At 49.7% G+C, this 20,962-nt stretch overlaps 2 protein-coding genes across 3 annotated transcripts in view; both read right to left on the minus strand.

The window, feature by feature from the left end:
• Positions 1-3,204: 3,204 nt before the first annotated feature.
• Positions 3,205-14,419, minus strand: CASQ1 (calsequestrin 1 (fast-twitch, skeletal muscle)). The gene is made up of 11 exons (XM_011957656.1): positions 13,588-14,419; positions 11,701-11,785; positions 10,739-10,839; positions 9,579-9,690; positions 9,131-9,204; positions 8,644-8,774; positions 7,151-7,196; positions 6,324-6,378; positions 6,051-6,151; positions 5,177-5,251; positions 3,205-3,857 (listed from the first exon to the last, which is right to left on the minus strand). Exons 1-11 carry the CDS (start codon positions 13,846-13,848, stop codon positions 3,717-3,719), a joined length of 1,182 nt encoding a protein of 393 aa, XP_011813046.1. The 5' UTR covers positions 13,849-14,419; the 3' UTR covers positions 3,205-3,716.
• Positions 14,420-17,640: 3,221 nt separating this feature from the next.
• Positions 17,641-20,962, minus strand: part of ATP1A4 (ATPase, Na+/K+ transporting, alpha 4 polypeptide) — a 36,513-nt gene continuing 33,191 nt past the window's right edge. Inside the window, exons 21-22 of one of the 2 annotated variants that reach the window (XM_011957657.1) lie at positions 18,254-18,345; positions 17,641-17,947 (exon numbers count right to left, since the gene is read on the minus strand). In XM_011957657.1, the coding sequence (XP_011813047.1) occupies positions 17,919-17,947; positions 18,254-18,345 (121 nt within the window). In that variant the 3' untranslated portion in view covers positions 17,641-17,918. The remainder of the gene's footprint in view (positions 17,948-18,253; positions 18,346-20,962) is intronic. The other variant, XM_011957658.1, reaches the window with a different exon arrangement.

Genomic DNA, 20,962 nt, shown 5'->3' on the forward strand with positions numbered 1-20,962 from the left:
AGAGATGGTCTCTTCCCCCTGAACTGCGAAACAATTCTCATATTTAATTATGACCCAGTAGCGCACCCTCCTCCCCTTTTGACCTTTGGATGTCCACGGTGCCTAGGACCCCTGGGAGGCACAGAGTAGGTTCGGTTTAGGGGTTTGGAAAGCCTTTGGGGGCTGGATTCTCTTAGCTGCTGGCTTTGATATTTGTAAAAACTTATTTCCTTGCCTTAAGGGTCAGGGGCGCAGTGGTAAATGACTGATCAGACTTATCCACATTGGGAGTGAGGGGTCCGGCCCACATGGGGTCTTGAGGAGCCCTGAATCTTCTCTTTCCAGGATGATGCCTCCAGGCCCTCTTGCATTCCTCTCACCTTTCCCAAACATGCCCCACTCCTGCCTTCCCCCTACCATGATGTAATTTTATTTTCTGGGGAGAAAAAGAGCAGCAGTGAGCTCAGCATGCAAATATAGACAACTTGCAAAGCCACACTTAGCTCTGTCTCCTAGCTCTGCCCCTCTGCCCAGGCCCAATGTGGCAGCTCTCACTTCCCCTCTACCCCAGGGACTTTCCTCCCCCAGATTCTCAGCCAGACTGAAAAGAGGAAAGGAAGAATTGGAGAAGCATATGTTTTCACCCCCATCTCTATAGCTTAAGGGGTCTGGTCTCAGTTCTGGGCAGGGTTTGGCCCTGGAAAGAAGTCTGACCCTGGGTAGGTCCTTCCTGCCAAGAACTCCACCAGGCCCAGGTTGGGAGATTCCCCTCAGTGTTTGTGCCACTTCCAGGATCACCCCATCTCGCCTCAGTTCCTACCTGACAGAGACTCCTCCAGAAACCTCAAATAAGCCCCTCCTTTCTCGGGTCTACACCACTCCTAGAAGAGGCTCAAGTTCCTGCTACTCTGGATTTCATAGCCTTTCTCTGCTGTTTCCTGCTGTTTCCCCAGCACTCCCTGTCACACCCCAATCATTTGCCTTTGTATATATCATGTTTGCTCTGTGTTGTAGGGACAAAACCTATTTGGTTGACCCACCTTTGAGACTCATGTAGTTTCTAAGTGAAAGGCTCAGGTCTGGAGGCAACAAGAGCCCGGGGGCCTTGGGCTGCGTGCTAGTTCCACCCCTTCCTTGGGCAAGTTATGCCTGAAAGTCTTAGTGTCCTCACGGGTCAGATGAGGGTGCCGATGCCTATTTCTGAGGGTTCTTCTGAGATTCAGAAATAGTAAGTCTCTAGGGACTGGCACAGATGGGTGCTTAAAAAATAGGAGCTATTATTTAGACCAGGGCCTTCCACTGACCTATGCTAGACAGTAAGCTCCACAATATTATTGTAATACTAGCTTAGTGCCCATACTACTATTAAACATTTATTAAATAGCGACAAGTTGGAATGAATACATAGTTTCTGCTTTCTACACCCCTGCCACCTTCTCCAGGAACACTTCCTGGACTTGTTTGTGAAGAGTGAAAATATATTTAATCTCAGGTCTCATCTTTCCATACTTAGAAATCCTCTAAGTCTCCCAGCAACAACTTTACACCTGATCCATGAGAAATAAAATGTTGGCTTGGCATGGTGGCTCACGCCTGTAATCCCAGCACTTTGGGAGGCTGAGGTGGGTGGATCACATGAGGTCAGGAGTTAAGACTAGCCTAACCAACATGGTGAAACCCCATCTCTACTAAAAATACAAAAAAGTTAGCTGAGTGTGGTGGCGGGTGCCTGTAGTCCCAGTTACTTGGGAGGCTGAGACAGGAGAATCGCTTGAACCTGGGAGACAGGTTGCAGTGAGCCGAGATCTCACTAGTGCACTCCAGCCTGGCGACAGAGTGAGACTCCTTCTCAAAAAAAAAAAAAAAAAAAAGTGTATATATATATTCAAAATTATGGGCATCATCTCAAATATAAAATGTATATCTTTTATGGGCTTGTTTAGCTATTTGGCCCTCCCATCCCCAACCCCCTAAACTCCTTTTTGCTTACCCCAGCCTGGGCCTATTCTGGAAAAACTGTAGGTCCTTCTTGCCGAGACCTCCAGCAGGCCCAGGTCTGGGAGATCCCCGTTGTATACATTATCTCCTCTGCATTCCCATGACTACCACTTGGGTCCATGTTCTCCCAACTTCACTCCAATTATTATAACAGTCACTGATTATGGGTTGGGCTCCTTACCTCTGGCATCTCTATCATCTCCCCTCCCCATCCTGCTTATCACTACCAGATTAAATTTTGCCCTGCCTCCTCAGCTGGCAAGATTCAATTCAAACAGCTCTACAACCCAGCCCCATTATGCTTACCCAGCTTCATGGCCACAACTTGAATTTCTCTTCTTGTCTCTCTGGTCTCTGTGCCCCCAATATGACAAACACATCCTGCCAGTGCTTGATGTTTCCACTGACTGAAATGTCTCCTCCTCAGCTCCTTTGTCTGCAACCAAATCCCATTCTTCAATTTAAGGCCTAGCAAAGGCTTACTTCCTTTGTGAAGTCATTAAGCCCACTCTGATCTCTCTTCTGAGTCCATTCTGTTCTTCCTTTAAACAGACTTCCTAAGACTTCCTAAAGGAAGTCCATCCTTTGTTCTTCCTTTAAAAAACATTTATTAGGGACAACTTTTGAGTGTCAGACCCTGTGGACACAAAGAAAAAGCTTGGGTTCCTGCCTTCAAGGGGCTCACAGTTGAGTAGGGAAGACAGACATGTAAATGAAGAACAATAATAGACTGTGCTGAGTACTGGAATGGAAGTGCAACAGGAACTCAGAAGAGGTCATTGCTGGAGGGGCCACCTGTGGAAAGGCTTCACCAAGGAAATATAATTGGAGCTCTGTCTTCCTGTTCAAATAAGAGCTGCAGAGAGGGTGCTATCGAGCAGTACATAATCACTTAATTACATATTGCTTTGTATTCTTCTTTGATTGTTTAGTATGCTTGTCTTGACTTCTCGATGAGGCTAATCAGCTCAAGAGCAGGGACAGGCCTGACACTCTCTGTTCTCCTAGAGCCTAACAGTGGCCCTGGACAAACACTATGTGTTCAGAAAAGGCTTGTTGACTTGAAGTAGATAAATAATCTAGGCTTCTCTGGGAAAGCTGCCTGGAGGAACCCCAGCCCCCACTATAAGAGTCCCCCAGCTCATCCCTAGCAAGGCACCCACATCTGAATCCCCTATCAGAGGCCACCTCCTCCTGCCATAGCGGGGAGACTTCACCAACATACACTTGTTCATGCTGCCCCAGATGTCTTTATTGAGGCCTCTCATTTGACCCAAATACATTAACAAGTGATTGCTGAGATACAGTCCCAAACACAGTATCCTCCCTTCCTTCTGGCCAGGGACAGGACAGTCAGAAAGATACAGGATTAGAGAGAGTGGGGGAAAGCTGTGCATAGATGGAGGGAACAGAACAGAGATGGGGCCCATATATATGGCTAGAGGAGAATCACAAGAAAGAGTATGGAGAGTGATGGAAGAGACACATAATAGATACAAGTAAGTTATGAGATAAGAAAGAGAAGTCAGATAAGAGAGAACTGGGCTGGTGTCTAGTGAAAAGTAGCTCATTTCTTCATCAAGTGAGGGGGATCAGGGTCTCAGCACCCAACGTATAGACCCCAGTTAGCTCTATGGCAGAGAATAACCTAGTCTCCCTGGGGGAACTCAGGGAAGGACAAGGGAAGGCAGGAGAGAGTATGAAAGACCAGTGGGGTTGAAAGATGGTTGCCATAGCAACTAGTCATCATCATCGTCGTCATCATCGTCATCGTCCTCTGTGTTGATCTCGCCCTCCAGCACATCCTCCAGCCAGTCCTCCAGCTCCTCAGCAGAAGGCAGGTCCTCCTCATCGTCCATTTCCATCCATACGCTATCCGCCTAGGAGATGGCACAGGCAGGGGATGGAAGCTAAGTCCGACCTAGGTCTTGGGATCTGTGCTCCCACTCACTGTACTCTGTACATCCTTCCCTACATCCTCAGTCCCTTCCTTTCATCTGCCAGTGGCCAGAGAAACTGTCCTGGTGAAGGTGTGGGTTAGAATAGTGACAGGTGAGAGTGGGAAGAAAAGTTGGATTGGCAAATAGACCTTCTCCCTTCAATCTGTCTTCTATGCTCTTGCCACACTGAACTTCCCTATCATGCCTTTGGTGCAAAACCACTGGCAGCTCTTCATGGCCTGTAAGAATAAAGTTAGCAACTCTCCAGCATTCAGGACGTTTCTTTCTTTCTTTCTTTTCTAAAAGAGACAGGGTCACACTCTATTGCCCAGGCTCAAGTGCAGAGTTGCAGTCATGGCTCACTGCAGCCTTGAACAACTGGGCTCAAGTGATTCTTCTGCCTTGGCCTCCCAAAATGCTGGGATTACAGGCCTAAGCGACCACCCCGGCCCCAGGGCTTTTCATAACCTGCTTTTCAAGTACCATTCTCAGTGACCTCTAGACTCTCAACAATAAAGATCTGCCTGCCTTTTCCGGGAACCTGATATTCATTTTCCTGTTTTTAACTTTTGATCTTGCTTTTCCTTCAGTTTGGAACTGACTTCCCTGAATCATCACTTGTTGAAATCGTATACATTGTATAATCTCCATTTTGAATGTCACTTTTTCTTAAACTTTTCTCTGATTCTGTCAAGCAGAAATCAATGTGAGTCCTGTGTCTTATTTTATTTGTATCATTATTTTAAAGTTTATCAGATCTGGCCTTGTAGTTAATGGAATACTTGCCTCTCCAATTAGTCTGAGAATTCTGTGAAAGTAGAGACTGTGGCTCATTCAGTTCAACTTAGCAGTTTTGAAGCACCTACTGTGTGTGCATGAGAAGACTTCTGCCCTGAACAAGCTCAAAAATCTACCGGAAGAGACAGACATAATACATAAATAGCCATTTAAATGTCATGTTCTCAATGGCTAATGAGCCCTGGGAATGCCAGGGAGGGAATGATTCTAAATGGGAGATCTGGAAAGACTTCACAGAGGAGAAAGGATTTGAACTGGGCCTTGAAGGATGAGCCACTGAGTCCAACATGTGGGACAGGGCCACATTCAGATCCTAAGTCTCCCCCTCCATCCAGCCACTAGACTGGGCATGTCTGTGTCTTGTGAGAAGGGCCCAACTCCTAGTTAGCAGAGAGGAGGAGAGCTAGCTATGCTGGGAAGTAGAGTCGGGGGTCCACCAGGGATGAGGACAGGAAACTCACATCAGTAACATTGACGACTCCTATTTGTGGGGCTGACAAGTCGATGTCAAACGTCTTCTCCCAGTATGGGACCAGCTGTAGAGAGATCCAAATACAGCAACTTAATGGATGCTAGGAGCACAGGAATCCAGGAGGATAAGTGTGAGGGTCAGCCCAGGGATGGAGACGGGACAACATGAACTGGCAGTGGATGGGGACAGGTCCAGCTGTGAGGGCATCAAGGCAATGGATAGAACTAAACAGCGAAAAAGGAGAAATCCTAAAGGGAGAGCATCGGGAGGGTCAGCCGGGCACACTGGCCCCTCTTTTCTGAGGAAAACTGGATAGGAAACCCTGTTCTGATCCTGGATCAGATCCTTGTGTTCAAGGTCAAGTCACCTCTCTCTGGCCCTCCGATCTTACATTTCTGAAATAAGGCAAGAATACCTGGTAAGTGCCAGTGCTTCCCACATTTCTCTTTGTTCTTTCAGCTACTCATTCAACAATGAGTGCTAGGTGTTAGGAATGTAGCTGAGAACAAAATCATCTCCTGAAACATGGAATCTCTGTGCTATGATTCTATGATGGAGTGTGTATAGCCATATGCAGGGCTATTGTGCCTCAAAACACTGGTTTTCTTTAGGAGTCAGCCCTAGCACCTGAGCTACCCGTCCAGCTTCTGCTCTGGGAATCGTGTGTGATGTCTCGTCCTGTTTCCCCTTGCTCAGGATGCCCTCCATGCCAACAGTGCCCTTAAGCATGCAACACACATACCCTCCCAGGGCCCGGCAGCTAGGAGTTGGGGATAGGAACCTTGAAACAAAGCCCTCACTAACAAGATGCCACAGTCCAAGTGCCTGCCTTAGGATAGCAGTGCCTGAGCTGCGCCTCTTACCAGGGGGAAGTCATCAGGGTCAATCCAGATGATGCTAAGATCTGGGTTTTCAGTGTTATCTTGGGCCACAGCCTTGAGAGTCTCTAAGAACTCGAAACCATCTTGGAGGGAACACAAGTGCAAGGTGTGAGGTGTATGAAGAGGAAAGGGACCCAGATGAAACAGGAGTGCAGAGCTACCTCCCTGCTCCCCGAGCTTCACATGTCTAGCCCTAGGCTGTTTGCAAACTCCCAGGAAAACCTCCGAGTGTCCAACCCAGTATTCCTCCCTCACCAGGATCAGCTTCCTCTGCGAAGGCCACAATGTGGATTCCATCCATATCATCCTCCTGTCGGGGGGTAAGAAGGAGAAGAGGGTTTTGGAGAAGACCTTACTATACTCCCTGAAGTTGGGGAGCCCAGAACAGATCTTAGATGTTCATTGAACCTTAATTTTGTGGAAGTCCAGCTTCGGGACCAGATATATTCTTTTGTTTTCTGGTTTTTGTTTTTTGTTTTTTGTTTTTTGTTTTTTTTTTTTTGAGACAGAGTTTCGCTCTGTTGACCAAGCTAGAGTGCAATGGCACGATCTCAGCTCACTGCCGCCTCTGCCTCCCAGGTTCAAGCGATTCTCCTGCCTCAGCCTCCTGAGTAGCTGGGATTACAAGCATGCGCCACCACACCTGGCTAATTTTGTATTTTTAGTAGAGATGGAGTTTCGCCATGCTGGTCAGGCTAGTCTCGAACTCCTGACCTCAGATGATCCGCCTCCCTCGGTCTCCCAAAGTGCTGGGATTATAGGCATGAGCCACTGCACCCGGCCAGATATATTCTTGTGATGGTGACCTTTTTCCAAGTGACACTCCTTTCAGCTCCAAAGCCCCACACTTCCTCTGACAATCCCTTTATCCCCAGGCTTGAGGCTCCTCCCTTGTCATCTTCAGTTATGTCTGTCTCCCATTTCCTCACACATTCTTCAGCATAGAAATCCTTCAACTGCTGCTAGTGCACTGTTTTTTCTACAAATGGGCCTGAGGAGCAGCAGGGTGGGATTTTGCTAGGACTTGAGTCTTCCAGCACTCCTGCTTCCCTGAGGGCCTGACCCTGGCCGGGGGCACTCACCCAGGTCTCGTACATACTCTCTGGCTTCAGTTTCCTCAGGGTTGATCTAGAAGAGACAGAGCGTCATTACTCAGTGGGTTGGAAGTACACCCCTCCGGAGGGTCCCGTAGCAGAGGCTGCCTCCAGGTCAGGCCCAGGGCACAGACAGCTTGTAGCCTAGAACAAAGCCATCTGGCAAGGCCTCAACTCTGGGCACCAGGCCCGGCTCACTGCATGGTTAAAGCGGTGGGAGAGGGGAGGGTGGGCAAAGGGACTGGAAGAGAGACTCTGGGGAGAAAGGCAAGAACTGGACATCGATGTATTCATTAATGTATTCATTCATTCACTCAGTCACTATGATTGAGTGCCCGATATGTTCTAAGCACTATGCTGGGTGCTGGGTACAGTTGAACCAGGCAAGCATGTTCCTGCCTTGATGAAGGGAGCCAGTAGTATGGGAGAGAGTAAGTACTGTTTATACTGGTGATTGGATATTTCCAGCTGTGGACTACTATGAAGGAAGGGAATTATGTGTGAGTGCCAGGCAGGGTTATTCAACCTCAGCACTATTGCCATTTGGAGCCAGATCATTATTCGAAGTAGGGGGCTGTCCTGTGCACTGTAGAATGTTTAGCAGTATCCCTGGCCTCTATCCGCTAAATACTAGTAGCACTCCGCACAAGCAAAAATGTGTCTAGACATTGCCAAACATCCTTCGGAGGGCAAAAACCTATGCCCACCTCGCCACTCCTTCCTACCTTTTAGAGAACCATTGGGTATATTGTATTAGAAAGAACACGGGGCCGGGTGCAGTGGCTCATGCCTGTAATCCCAGCACTTTGGGAGACCAAGGCAGGCGGATCACTTGAGGTCAGGAGTTTGAGACCAGCCTGGCCAGCATGGTGAAACCTCATCTCTGCTAAAAAATACAAAAATTAGCCAGGTGTGGTGACGTGCCTGTAATTCCAGTTACTTGAGAGGCTGAGGCAGGAGAATCGCTTGAACCTGAGAGGCGGAGGCTGCAGTGAGCCAAGATGGTGCCACTGCACTCCAGCCTAGGGGATAGAGTAAGACTTGGTCCCGGGAAAAAAAAAAAAATGGGACACATCAGGGTTAAAATCCCAGCTCTGACACTTATTACCTGTAGAACCTTTCACTGAGGTTAAAAGGGCTTAATATAATCATAGAGATGGAAAGCACCTTGCAGTTTCTGGCCGGCCACAGGCAGTCAACACTCATTTGTTGACAGAATTATTTAAGTCTCAATCAACCTCACACTGAATTATACACATGTATGAAGGACCTTCTCTGTGTAGGGCTCAGGGCTAAGTACTGGGATGTAAAATATTGTGCAAAATTATCAGCGTATCAGAGAGCACTGGTGCCCAAAGTGTATTCATCTCCAAGCAAGACTGGCTTCCCCGTTGGCTAAGCTTTCCCCAGCCCATCTCACACAGTGTGTTCTCGCCCAAGGAGGAGCTGACCCCGCTCAGAGGGTTGCCCTTGGTCCCCACCTCCTGTGCTCCTCCACGAAGTTGACAATCTCCTCTTCACTATTGGGTTTGTCTGGGATGGTCACAGGCTCTTCCATGAAGGCTTCGTAGAAATCAATCTCATTCAACTTCAGGGTTAGCTTCTTTGCCACCTTTGGGAGAGGGAGTAGGAGGGGAGTGGAGCAGGAGACACAGGGTCATGTTGAGAAGCAGTATTACGGGGGAACAAATATTAGGAAGGGAGTCAGAAAGCTGGGATCCTTGTCACTGCCACTGTGACACTTGACAAATGTCTTAACTTCTCTGGGGTTGGGTTTAACATGAGACGGGTTTTAGATCATCTAAAGCCCTTCTTCAGCTCTAAATCTATGGAGTGGGAGGAGCCAGGGTGGGGTAGGGAGTGCCAGTGCGTAGGAAGGGACTAGGTCAGCCATCGATTCTGGGAGGGGAAGGTGCAGGACAGCTTCGGGACATGAGGGAGAACCAATACAGCTGCGGGGAGGAGAACCTTGCTGTCGAAGGTGGCGAAGAAGGGGATGTAGGGATGAAACTCCTCAGCTGCATCCTCGAAGGCTTTGTAATCTGTGGGGGGAATGCAGAGTCGGTCTCTGGGGAAACCAGGGTCTGCCAGGGAATCATCCCCCACTACCGTCCCCAGTTCTTTGCAGGTGGGGTTCATTTTGAGACCCACCCCCTCTAGTTCTTTGAGAGTGAGGGGAAGGTGGGATACTGGAGGTGCTTGTCTGGGAACTCCCAGAGTACAGGGGGTTCAGGTGCTTGTCTGGGAACCCCCAGAATACAGGGAGGTCAGAGCTGTTGATGGTGCCGACCACAGCCAGAGGAAGAGGTGGGAAGTGCGGAGGTAGAGGCTGAGACACTGGGTGACATGGGGAGGTGGCAGGACGGGTGAGATGGGGATCCAGGGAGGGGTAGAGTGGAGTCTGAGGGTTACCCACGCTCTGAGTCTTTGCTCTTGAAGTAGCCAATGAGTTTGATCTCATCCTCAATATTCTCAAATGCCTGCAGCTCTCGTTCACCTTCAATCAATTCCACAGGGTCCTCTAGGACCTGAAAGAGGAGGACATTGCAGGAAGAGGGTTTCTATCCTTGAGTAGAACCAGAAAGGGACCTAGGGAAAAGAAGGCTGGGGAACTGGAGGAGAGGGCTAGATGTTGACTGTGTTTGTGTGTGAGTATGTGTGTGTAGGGGGTTGTGTGTGCGTGTGTGTGTATTGTGTGCAATGTGTGCAGACTGTGTGGTGTGCATGTGTGGTGTGTGTGTGCATGTGATATATATGCTTGGTGGGTGTGTGGTATGTATATGATCTGTGTGTGATGTGTGTGGATGGTATGTGTGTGGTGTGCATATGGTGCCTATGTGTACTGTGTGCTGTGTAGGTGATGTGTGGTCTACTGTGTGCATGTGTGGCATGTGTGTGATGTGTGTGAATGTGTGTGGTGTGTGCATGTGTGGTGTGCATGTGGTGTGTGTGTGCGTGTATGGTGTGTGTGCATGTGATATATCTGGTGGGTGTGTGGTATGTATATGATGTGTGTGTGGTGTGTGTGGTGTGTATAGTGTGTGTGTGGTGTGCATGTGGTGCATATGCATAGTGGGTGGCATGCAGGTGGTGTGTGGCCTATTGTGTGCACGTGTGGCATATGTGTGATGTGTGTGCATGTGTGTAGTATACGTACATGTGTGGTGTGTGTGTGGTGCGTGCATGTGTGTGGCATGTATGTGGTGTGTGTGCATGTGTGGTATGTGTGGTGTACGTGCATGTGGTGTGTGATGCGCATGGAGTGTGTGGTGTGCATGTGTGGTGTGTGTGCATGTGATATGTGTGGTGGTGGGTGTGTGGTATGTATATGATGTGTGTTTGGTGTGTGTGGTGTGCATGTGCTGCATATGTGTAGTGTGTGGTATGTAGGTGATGTGTGGCCTATTGTGTGCATGTGCATCCATGTGTGTGGTGTGTATGCAGGTGGTGTGTGTGCGTGTGGTGTATGTGTGTGCGTGTGGTGTGTGTGTGCAGTGTCAGGTTGGGGTTGGTAGGGACTAGGGGGCAGGCAGTGGAGTTTTCAAGCAAAGCCGTCAGGTCCAGGGGAGTCCTTACATCAAGCAGAAACTCCACGATGGTGTCAGCAGAAAACTCGCCATCGTACTCAATGACTTCATCTCCCTTGAATACATACATGCTGTCCACTTCAGTTAGGCCTAGGGAGTGAGCCAGGGCGTGTGAGCCGTGATCCCAGGCTTCCCACAGATCCAAGGTCCAAATCCTGGGCCACAGCCCATTTGATAATCACCGGGGCCCCACATGCTCCACCACATGGGTCCGCTGCCCCACCCACATGGGTCCGCTGCCCCACCCACCTCCTCTGACCCGGAGGCCGACAGGCCTGATGTCTGTGCTGCTGGATTTAGCCCAGGGGGCTAGCCTGGCCCCAGGGCTCTCTAGGGAGGAGCTGGGGGATCAGGTAGGGTGAGGGGAGGGAAGAGGGAGGTGTAGATTCTAGCAGTATTTCTCCCCTTCTCTGACTGCCACGACTAGGAGATGAGTATTCATGCCACCTCCTCTGAGGACTCTAGTAGCTGGTTCCCAGTCAAGCTCTTTAATTGCTATTACTGACCAGATGACTTCATTATTACTAACCACCCCTCCCCCATCCATGTCCAGAATCTCGTCTCAAGCCTGTGCTGCCCCCTGGTGGCTCGCTGCTGTAACAACCATGGCTCTGCAGGGGAGGGGGTGGAAGCGGAGTTTGCAGAGGTCTGGCCAGCCCAGCCTGTATTCCTTCGCTCCAGCACTACCATGTTTTTTAGGTAAGTATAAAGAAGGCCTCCTCCACCTCCTTCTGGGATTTGAGCATGGAACTTGATAAGGAATAGAGAGCCAGAGTCTCCCAGCCATAACCCTCCCAACCTCATATTTTCTCACCCCTTCTTTCAGAATAAATATAAATCTGAGAGGTTTCCAAGCCCCTCAGATCCCAAGGTCTGTCTGACAGGTCTTCCGCCTTAAGCCTCCCTTGGTCTCAATGCCACCTTCCCCTCCCCTCCCCTGCCCTCTCTTACCCAGTTTCTTGGCCACAGCCGCATCCTTCTCAGAGTCTACCAGCCCGAAGCCAACACCCTTGTCTTCTAGGACTTGGGCTGCTAACTGGAGGGAAGGATTATGATGAAAATTAGGCCCTGGAATTTTTATTATACCCTATTCTCCCTCTCATGCTTTCAGGTTGGGTCAGTGGAGGTGCAGGAGATATAAGAGTTGACCTTGACCCTTTGCTGAGATCCAGAATATCTCCCAGATTCCCTACAGTCACACAGTTCTGTTTTTGGCTCAACTTAGTTCATGAATATTGATTGCTCATTTGCAATGTGCTTATTATGTTGGACTTGAAGACACTGCACTCAGTACTTCCTAGTGCCTGAGAGGTGCTGAGGAGTCTGGCTTCAGAGTGACTGAGGGCCCCTTCCCTCCTTCAGGGTTGAGCCCTGCATTCCATCCTGGTCAAGTCACACCTGGAGGTCCCTGTACCTGGTCAAGGGCCAAGCTCAGTGTGGGGTTGATCTTGGAAGTCTCTGAGATTCTTCAGAGTGACTCCCAATGGGAAGAATTTTGGAGGGTGGGAGGGTAGTGGTGGGTCTGGTCATGTTGCTGAGGAGTGGGGAAGGCCAGAGAGCTGAGAGAAGAGGTCACCATTTGTCACCCCCCAGAGGGAGAGAGACTGATAACGACTGGACAGTTCTCCCCATCAGGGCCCAACTTTCCCCTTCCACACTCTACTTCAGCCTGTCCTTAGGCTGTGGACAGTCGCTCCTGGAGGTCCCTGCCGCCGTAAGTCTTCCAGCTTAGCGTTCAACCCTGATTCTCTCTGTTGTGGGCACAGCTTGCAGCTCTACCCCCACTCAGCACAGACTCAGGCACTGTGATTCTCAGAGGGGCGGGGAAGGGAGGCGGTTGGCAGGTGGATGGCCAGGGATACTGAGCAGTCAGGATAAAAATACTCGGCTCATTAATCAGGTGGCCAGTTCTAGCACCCAGCAGGGGTGTACAAAATGAGAGCCTGTGGTTCTGGTGTCTCACCCTGAAATGCTCCAAGCTCTGGACAAGCTGAGTCCTATCTGCATGCCAAGCCAGAGAAGGGGCCACAGGAGCTTGGACAAGAAAACTCACACATCCCAGCTCCTAAAGGGGTGTGTATGACCACATAGCCCCGCCATTCCCAAATACAGGTTTTTTTTTCTTTTCTTATGATAACTCCTTTCTCCTTTGGGCCTGAAGTCATTTTGGAGGTGAGAAGGCTCTTCCCACAAAGAGAAGATTGGGAAAGACATTCTGACACCTCCCGCAACCAAAAGAAATTTTCAAGTGAAGGCATCGGTTCATCCAATGGAGACAAATGGGAAATTAGGGAGGGGGAAGGAAGAGAGAGGGGACTGTGAGTCCAATGGGAGGCATGATCTCTAGAAGATATTTAAACATGGCATGCAAGTATCATAACATTTACATTTACACTCAATTTGGATTTCTTTGGGGTGCAGCCCCTGAAGTATATGGAGAGATGTGTTCTGGCTAAGTGGATGGGTGGGGTAGGGGAGTGCAATATACACTGCTGTTCTCCCCTGGCCCTCCAAGTACCTCCCTTTTCTCCCCCCCCCCCCACTGTCCTAGCGAAACCTCAGTCAAATACTACCAGCCTCCTATAGCAGGGAGGGGAGTTCTTCCTGCAGCACCCCCACTAAAGAATTACCTAACGATGATAGTACTTTGGGGTTCCTGAGACTCTGCTTCTCATTTGACTAAAGCCACATGCCACTTGCGTCCTGTTGGTTAAGACAGGGGTCCTACCACACTGCCCCTCGCCCCCAGATCCCATCCTCAAAGAGCTGGGATGTAGGATAGGGGATTCCAGAGAGGGGCCAGACATGCTTTGCAGGCCTGCAGTGCCCCCAACTCACCTCCAGAATCAGCTCCTCCATCTCAAATTGTCTTTGTGAGGCCTTGTCATCCTCGGGAGGTTCATGGTAGAGGAGTGCCAGCACCTCATACTTCTTGAACACATTCTTGTAGTTCTTTGCATTGACATTGATCACACGGTCCACACCATCGTACTCAGGGAAGTCCAGCCCTTCCTCCCCCTGTACCCCTGACTTGGGTGTCCCTAGCACCAGCAGCAGCAGCAGTGCCAGCCGCAGGCCCGGCGCAGCTCTGGGCCTCATCCTGCCTGTGGCACTCACGGAGGCAGTGGGATCTGGGTTGGCTCTCCTGGTCCAGAAGAGGTTAGCTGGGGTAGGGAGGGGCCCCTGGGTCCCAGATTCTGAGCTAGGGGCTCAAGTGGGAGGGGGGATTGAGGAATGGCCCAGAGCAGTGGACAGAGGACACTGCTGAGTCCTGGAGAAACTGCCGACAGAGCCAAGGGAAAAAGGGTCAGGAGGAGGAATAGGAACAGGGGCGGGGAGGGAACTGGAGCTGCCCCCTTAAATTGGCACCCCTCAGTCCCCACCTGGTCCTGTCTAAATATGTCTCCATGGTTGGCAGGAGAGACGGATAACCTTCTGAGGCCAGGACAGCTCCATGTGGGCCGAAATCCTCCCGCCTCCTACACTTCTACCCCAGGCTCCCAGGGGCTCCTTCCCTCCCCCTCCTCTGGTGTCCAGGGCACCTCAGCCCTGGTCCCCATGCTGGCCTAAGAGCTCATCGCCATATTAAGAAAGGAAAAGGAGAGATGCCAGAGCTAAAAATAAGACCAGATGAGTCGGAGGTAAATGAAGCTGGGGCTGGGGAAGGGGAGGAATAGGGTAATTAGGGAGGGCCGAAGGTAGGGCAAGGGTAATTAGAAGTTAAATGCAGTGGAGAGGAGGAGCTAACGGGGTCAGAGGCTAAACTGATAATATAGGGTAAAAGGGGGCACATGTGGTGTTGGCTGTATGTCCTCAAGCCTGGGAATCTTCTGTAGGTGAAGTCTGATTCTGATTCTTTGATCCTATGCAGGAGAGTGGGGCAATGAAAGTACAAGCCAGGCTGCAGGAAAGAGACCCCCCTCCACTTTCTTTTAAAGAATCAGGACCAAGGATGAGGTCATTCTCTGAATAAAAGATGGAGCCGCGTCCAAGACTGGCGACCTGGCTCGGCTCCAGCCAGTTTCCTTTGCTTCACTCAGCACTCCTAACTTGGGAATGCAGGGAAGGACAGGACTGACTCGGATCCCGTCCTGTAGAGATGTGGGTTTGGGGTTTCTCTGCCCATACAGCCCACAGTGAGAAGGGGACTGTCATTTGGTTGCCACCTGTGTGTGCACTCCCTACCCTGATCCTATGGGACTCAGTTTTCTGGGGCACAGTGGGAAGGGAGGTTTTCCCAGGCTGCTTGCTTCCAAGGAGAGTGAATAGCTACTATTTATTCCCACGTCTTTGACGAGACAAAGAGGATCAGTTACTGACACTAGGGCAAAAAAAATTAACATTAGGTAAGCATGAAGAGGTGAACCCTGTGCCCTGAACCAAGACTGATGATTAATTCTGTGCACCCGAGATCCGAAGCAGAGTTGGGCAGGTAGGGGCTTAAATTTCTGGATCCAGCTTGGGGGTGAAGACAGAGTAGTGAGTTTAACTCTGGATATGTAGGAAGGAAGGATCCTCTTCATGGCCCTCCAGGGTTCTTACTATGCACAAGTAAACTGAGGCATGAGAGAGACCATAGAGGGTCAGATCAAAGTCACATGCTGCCACCACACCCTGAGGTATCTCTGATTCTAGAGAGAGAGTGCTGTTTTTTTGTTTTTGTTTTTGCATCCAGGGAGGGGCATGTAATTATGTTAGCAGAATAACTTTTCCACATGTCTGTGCAGTGGACCTTACACAGCTAAACAAGAAGGCCACAGAAAATCTCAAAGGCATGGCAGGAGTGAGGCCAAGAGGGACAGCTGTCACTGTAGTAGGAGAGGTCGGAGCTAGCCTAAGCACAGCACGTTGGAGCTGAAGAGACCTCAGAAGCCCATCTCCTGGTCTCCCTGAAGAGTGACTAATGTGGGAAAGCACCATGGCCAGAGGAAGACAGCCAGGTGAGATGGGGAGGCCTGGCCAGAAGCAGATGACCTAGGTGATGTCTAGCCCCGATTTCTCACTTCTGCATTCCAGGGGAGGAGGGAGACACTGGGACAGAGATGCTGGAACATAAAACTTGTTCCATCTTGAATCTGACCTTTTGTACCCCCAAGAGTGTGAGATGGGACTCTGATGGCGAGTCTGCTCCATCTCCTGGTCCTTTCCTACAGCTACCGGACATTGCCATCCATCCCATTCCCTCTCGTTGCCCTCTCTGGCTCCAGTCTCACCCTTCCCCTTTCCAGCGACCGTCCCCGCTGCTCTCTCTCTTGATGCTTCACTCTCTCTACTTTCTACTCAGTCTCCTTCCCTTCAGGCCCTTGGACTTGAGAAGCCTCAACCACTGGTATCAAATGACCGTGAGTTGGGGCCTCTGTATTTTTAACCCACCAGACACCTGAAGCTCCTGCTACTGAAACCTGAGGAGCTGGCCCCTCTGTGCTCCTGCTTCCCACCTCACTCACATATACCCTGGCCCATTGATCTTCCAGGGTCTGGTTCAGCCATGTCAGCAACTGGGGAAGGACCCCAGGCTGATATAGCACTGTCCCTAGGAGACCTTGTGTTGGAAGAGGGAGGAGAAGAGGGAGAGAGACCTCTGAGGAGGGGCCTGATGTAGGGAAAATGGCGGGCAATACTCATGATGGCCTTCTCCTTGCTAGCCCATGGCCTCTCATCCTCCAGACCCACCCCGGGTCCTTCCCCATCACTAGCCTATTTTTGTTGTTGTTGTTTTGTTTGCTTTGTTTTGTTTTTGTGTATTTTTGACCCAGCCCTCACTGAAAGACTAGTCTGAAAGTGATTAAGGGCACACGTTCTGAAAACTGACAGACCTTGCTTTCTTCTTGGATAACATGGAGTGGGTGGTAGGGAAATATTTATGTGACTTACTTGATGGTGTATATAAAGCCCTTGTCCCAGTGTTAGGCATAGTGTGCTGACTCCTAGTACATGTGTTTTGTTTTGGATAATAACTGATGGTTTTCCCCTAGCTTTCTTTAGCATTTCTCTTCCACCCTGTATACATTTGGGCACAGCCAAAGGTCTCCTCTGAAAGAGGCCTGAGAATGAACTGACCCACATGGCACGGTGGAGGGGCTCACAGAGCAAAAGTGAATGACTGGGTGAAGGGGAAGGAAGAAATGCTGAGATGAAGGGGGGCAGGAGAGAAAGGCCCCCCAGGACTTTTCACTCATCTGAGAAGGCACCTGGGCCCAGGCACAGAGGCCAGTCTCTTGGGAAAGTCCATCACCCCATGCAGAGCATGGGTGGCTGCTTTACCTATAGTAAAGGCCACAGGGATTCAGAAAGTCTTGTTATAGCCTCTATCTCAAGGTTACACCAGAGAAAACAGGCTGAGGGTCAGAATGGGGTTGAGGAGTCCTGATGACAGAGGGCAGGGACCACCAGTATGCCTGGAGTCTGTCCCTCCTACCTGTCCCTTTCTCAGATGAGGGACACCACTCAGCACATGACCGTTCCCAAGTCATTTAACCTCTCCGGACTTCAGACTTTTCACGGATGCAGTCTGATCTCTTCTAGCACCACAGCGCTGTGGTCTGCAAACTGGTCTCACAAACTGCAAGGTGTGGTCAGATGAGTCCACCCCACCCACCCCGTGTGGATGCTGTGGACCCTCTCCTATGTGTGGCTCAGCTGCTCCTCTCTCCCCCCACTTTCCATTTCTCTGATCTCAGCTGGAGTTTTGAGGCAATCATTTGCCCTGTCCTTGCTGTCCAGTGGCTCAGAGAGTGACTTTAAAGGGCAAGGATGCTTGATACTGATCCTATCCCAGCCTTGACTCTGGTCCTTAAAACACTTCCCCAGCCTGGTCATCATGAAGACCTGTGGAGGGAGCTTCACAGTAATCCCCACTCCCCTAATATCAGATTTGACACATCCAGCCGGTGAGGGCTTTTCCAGACACTTACTGTCTAGACTGGCTACGGGATTCAGCAGGATCATGCCCCTCCCTGCAGGGCTCCAGCTAGATGCAGGCTGGGCTTCCCTTCAGCCCACCTCATCCTCTGCCTGTGATGCCCTCAAGCTAGCCCAGGATTTCCCATCTTTCTCATCCAAGATAATTCATCCTAGTGTCTCAGATGTTGTGTCAAACTTATAATCTCTGGCCCCACCCCAGCTCTCACGACACCCCTGTGCCACAGGAAGCTCTTCCTCTGCTGAGTTCAGTAGTACGTCTCCCTCTCCACCCAACCTGTGGAAGAGAAGAGGCTAGTGTGAACTGGAAGAAGGGAGGAGAGGCATCCAGGGGAGACAGGCAGAAGGGAAAGCAGGGACAAGGTTGGAGGTGGGACGTCTGGAACACAGGGCACTGAGGGTCAGATGGAGCGGGGGGGTGCAGCCAAGGGGTGGAGAGGTCTGGGTTCCAGGTGCAGTCAAGGCTGGCAGCGAGGAGGGGAGAAAGTCAGTGGTGGGTCTGGAGGGACTAGGCAGGATGGCGGAGCTAGTCAGGGAGCTGGTGACCACTCAGTCAGAGCGGGGCCCAGGGGAGGGTGCTCACCACCCGGGTGCTGACGGATGAGGAGTTTTCTGATTTCATCATAGATGAAGATGAGAATACTGTAGGGAATGGCACAGAGCCACCAGGTTATCCTGTAGAGAGCAAGAGCCAATCAGCATGGCAGGAGAGACAGATGCTAGAGGACAGGTGCAGAGAGTAATGCACAGGAATTGCATGTTTCATTGCTTGTGTCTACTGTGTGTCTGGGACTGTGCTGGGGACAGTGCAGTTGAGTAAGATCTGGTTGACCCTTCCTTTTTCTTTGAGACAGAGTCTCGTTCTGTTGCCCAGGCCGGAGTACAGTGGAGCAACCTCGGCTAGTGAGGCAACCTCTGCCTCCCTGATTTGAGTGATTCTCATGCCTCAGCCTCCTAAGTAGCTGAGATTACAGGTGCGCACCACCACTCCCAGCTAATTTTTTGCATTTTTTGCATTTTTTGAGACAGTCTCACTCTGTCACCGAGGGTGGAGTGCAGTGGCATGATCTCGGCTTACTGCAAACTCCACCGCCCAGGTTCAAGTGATTCTCCTGCCTCAGCCTCCTGAGTAGCTGGGACTACAGGTGTGCACCACCACGCCCAGCTAACTTTTGTATTTTTAGTAGAGATGGGGTTTTACTGTGTTGATCAAGATGGTCTCGAACTCCTGACCTTGTGATCTGCCTGCTTAGGCCTCCCAAAGTGCTAGGATTACAGGTGTGAGCCACCGTGCCTGGACAATTTTTTGTATTTTTAGTAGAGACTACATTTTTTGTATTTTCGCCACGTTGCCCAGGCTGGTCTTGAACTTTTGAACTCAGGCAATCCACCCTCCTCAGCCTCCCAAAGTGCTAGGATTATAGGCATGAGCCATCGTGCCCGGCCTGAGACCTACCTTTGAGGAGGTCAAAGCCTGTGGGATTAGTGATTGGGAGTGGAGAAGAGAAGCATGAGACAGAAACATAAAGAGCCAGTGATAGCCGGGTGTGATGGCTCACACTTGTAGTCCCAGCACTTTGGGAGGCCAAGGCAGGCGGATCATGAGGTCAGGAGTTTGAGACCATCCTGACCAATATGATGAAACCCTGGCTCTACTAAAAATACAAAAATTAGCTGGGTGTGGTGGCATGTGCCTGTAATCCCAGCTACTCAGGAGGCTGAGGCAGGAGAATTGCTTGAACCTGGGAAGTGGAGGTTGCAGTGAGCGGAGATTGCACCACGGTGCTCCAGCCTGGGCGACAGAGCGAGACCGAGACTTCCTCGGAAAAAAAAAAAAAAGGCCAATGATAATATAATATGATAAATGTCATGTTAGAGATGCATGCAATGTTCACAAGATTCTCTGCCAACATTTGTGGAGCCACTGACGGAGACCCGTGTGCTCTCTGCATACTCTAGGGCTTGTGCCCACAAAGGGGAGGTTGTCTGAGCAGGAGGGGTCTATCTGAGACATCTAGTGTGGGGATACTTTGTCAGCGAGTATACTGATGCTTCTGTATTACAAAGATGGGGACATTGTTTTCTTCCTCAACCTCTTTTTATAAATAGACCAGGAAGATGGATTCTGGGGAGGGGCTGAATCAGGACAGCAGTTGTTCCCTTGAGTGACAGAAGAAATGGCCTAGACCAGCACTGTCCAATAGAAATATCATGTGAGCCACATGTAAAATTTAATATTTTCTAGTAGCCACATTAACATAAGTAAAATAAAACAGATGAAGTTAATTTTAATAATATTTTTATTTAACCCAATATATCAAAAACATTATCATTTAAATATGTAATCAATATAAACATTATTTATTTTAATTACATTTAATGTGTTTTATAGAGACAGGGACTTGCTGTGTCCTCCAGGCTGGAGTGCAGTGGCACGATCATAACTTGCTGCAGTCTGGAACTCCTGGGCTCAAGCCATCTTACTGCCTCAGCCTCCTGAGTAACTGGGACCGTCAGTGTGCACCGCTACACCTGGCTAAGTTTTAAATTTTCTTGTTGAGACAATGTCTCAGTTTGTGTACAGTCTGGTCTTGAACTCTTGGCCTTAAGCGATCCCCCCACCTTGGCCTCCCAAAGTGCTGGGATTGGAGCCACTACACCCCCGCCTCAATATTAGCATTATCAAGGTCGGGTGCGGTGGCTCATGCCTGTAATCCCAGCACTTTGGGAGGCCGAGGTGGGTGGATCACAAGGTCAGGAGTTTAAGACCAGCCTGACCAACATGATTAAACTAAAAACACAAAAATTAGCTGGGCGTGGTGATGCGTGCCTGTAATCCCAGCTACTCAGGAGGCTGAGGCAGGAGAATTGCTTGAACCAGGGAAGTGGAGGTTGCAGTGAGCTGAGATTGTGCTACTGCACTCCAGCCTGGGCAACTGAGTGAGACTCCATCTCAAAAAAAAAAAAAAAAAAAAGGCATTATCAATAAGATACTTTACATTCTTCTTCTCATCCTAAGTCTTGGAAATTCAGTGAATATTTTTCACTGACAGAATGTCTGAACTCAGATATAAAATTTCAACAGTTGAAGGGGAATGTGGTCCAACAAAATAATGAAGTTGTAATATAGAAAAATATTTCACATTGCTTTAGTTTTTGACTTTAATTAAAATTGAATAAAATTACAAATTTACTTCCCCAGTCTCACTAGTCTCATATATCGAAAGCACAGTAGTCGTATATTGATATACGGTATATGGATATACCGTATTGGACAGTACAGGCCTGGGCC

Source organism: Colobus angolensis, unplaced genomic scaffold, assembly GCF_000951035.1.
Source record: "Colobus angolensis palliatus isolate OR3802 unplaced genomic scaffold, Cang.pa_1.0 Scaffold447, whole genome shotgun sequence".
Classification (NCBI taxonomy): Eukaryota; Metazoa; Chordata; class Mammalia; order Primates; family Cercopithecidae; genus Colobus; species Colobus angolensis.

Bases quoted from the DNA above. Each gene is read 5' to 3' on its own strand.
- CASQ1 (XM_011957656.1), bottom strand. From the start codon at position 13,848: ATGAGGCCCAGAGCTGCGCCGGGCCTGCGGCTGGCACTGCTGCTGCTG. The intron at 7,197-8,643 runs GTGGGGACCAAG...TGTCTCTTCTAG, and splicing joins TTCGTGGAGGAGCACAGGAG to ATCAACCCTGAGGAAACTGA. The intron at 3,858-5,176 runs GTGAGTTTCCTG...GCCATCTCCTAG, and splicing joins GAGTCGTCAATGTTACTGAT to GCGGATAGCGTATGGATGGA.